The 1,030-nt window shown below is 37.7% G+C and overlaps 1 protein-coding gene across 1 annotated transcript in view; it reads right to left on the bottom strand.

The window, feature by feature from the left end:
- The window catches only part of LOC119412878 (F-actin-monooxygenase MICAL3-like), an 8,726-nt gene extending 8,150 nt beyond the window's left edge, over nucleotides 1-576 (bottom strand). The window contains exon 1 of the mRNA XM_037679914.1: nucleotides 319-576. Coding sequence (XP_037535842.1) covers nucleotides 319-328 — 10 coding nt within the window. The 5' untranslated portion in view covers nucleotides 329-576. The remainder of the gene's footprint in view (nucleotides 1-318) is intronic.
- Between the last annotated feature and the right edge of the window lie 454 nt (nucleotides 577-1,030).

The following is a 1,030-nucleotide window of genomic DNA, read 5'->3' as shown; positions in this document are numbered from 1 at the left end:
ACAAAAAAGGTTGAATCATGTCATCTGGACTTCGTTTTTTTGTTAAAGGCTAGGCCTCAGACTGACGAAGCCTCTTGGACGAGGGGCGAAACGTTTCTTTTTTAACAAAAAACGAAGTCCAGATGACATGATTCAACCTTTTTTGTTAATCTAATATTTAGTTTCTAGATCTTGTCCACCTTAGCGTTAGCTTCTGTTAGCATGCTAAGCTACAAACAAACAACACATTTACAAGTTCTTGTTAAGAAGTTAAATCCATCAACTACCTAGAAACCACAGCTAGCTAACATCGTCTGATGCTGAATGAAACAAACAAACCTGAACTCATTTTCTCTCCAACTCGACAGTTCCTCTTCGTAATCTGAGATTATTCCTTCAAAAAGACCCGATGTTTCTCCGCAGCTTCCTCCATTCTGTTGGACCCGCTGTCTCCACGGTTTTACTCCTCGGTGAACTTAGTTCTAGGTTGGATCTTCGACACATTCGCTCCGTGGATTCAGCGGTGTCTTCCACCCGTTTCACCCGCTGCTGGCAGCGAGATTACGGTCAGATCTCCTCCGCGCGCTCCCTCCTCCTGAACACAGCGGTTCTTTTAGGGACCGTCAACAAATTACCGAACGAATGACACAAACAAATATTTAAAAGTCTACACATCAAGTGAACTTCTGAACAAAAGTTAATCAATTTCACAAGCCTGGACAAATACAAATCAGTCACTTTTATCATTTTTAATGCATTTCCTTTGTCAAGTCAGATTTATTTATAGAGCACATTTAAAACAGAAACTGTTACCAAAGTGCTTAACAAAAATATCACATCATCAAATAAAAAGTAACAAGATATATTTACAGCACATGGAATAAAAATATAAAACCGCAAACATAATTAGAAACAATGAAATACTAAATCAGATCACCTATCCTGATGCATGCTCAATCCAGGTAGAAAAATCTAAAAAAGTTAAATCTGGTCCTCTGGACATTCAAAAAAAAAAAAAAAAAAAAAAACCCAAAACAAAGCAAATCAACAA

Source organism: Nematolebias whitei, chromosome 7, assembly GCF_014905685.2.
Source record: "Nematolebias whitei isolate Nwh7 chromosome 7, NemWhi1, whole genome shotgun sequence".
Classification (NCBI taxonomy): Eukaryota; Metazoa; Chordata; class Actinopteri; order Cyprinodontiformes; family Rivulidae; genus Nematolebias; species Nematolebias whitei.
The sequence above is the reverse complement of the archived record's forward strand: the minus strand, read 5'-3'. Positions and strand labels throughout refer to the sequence as shown.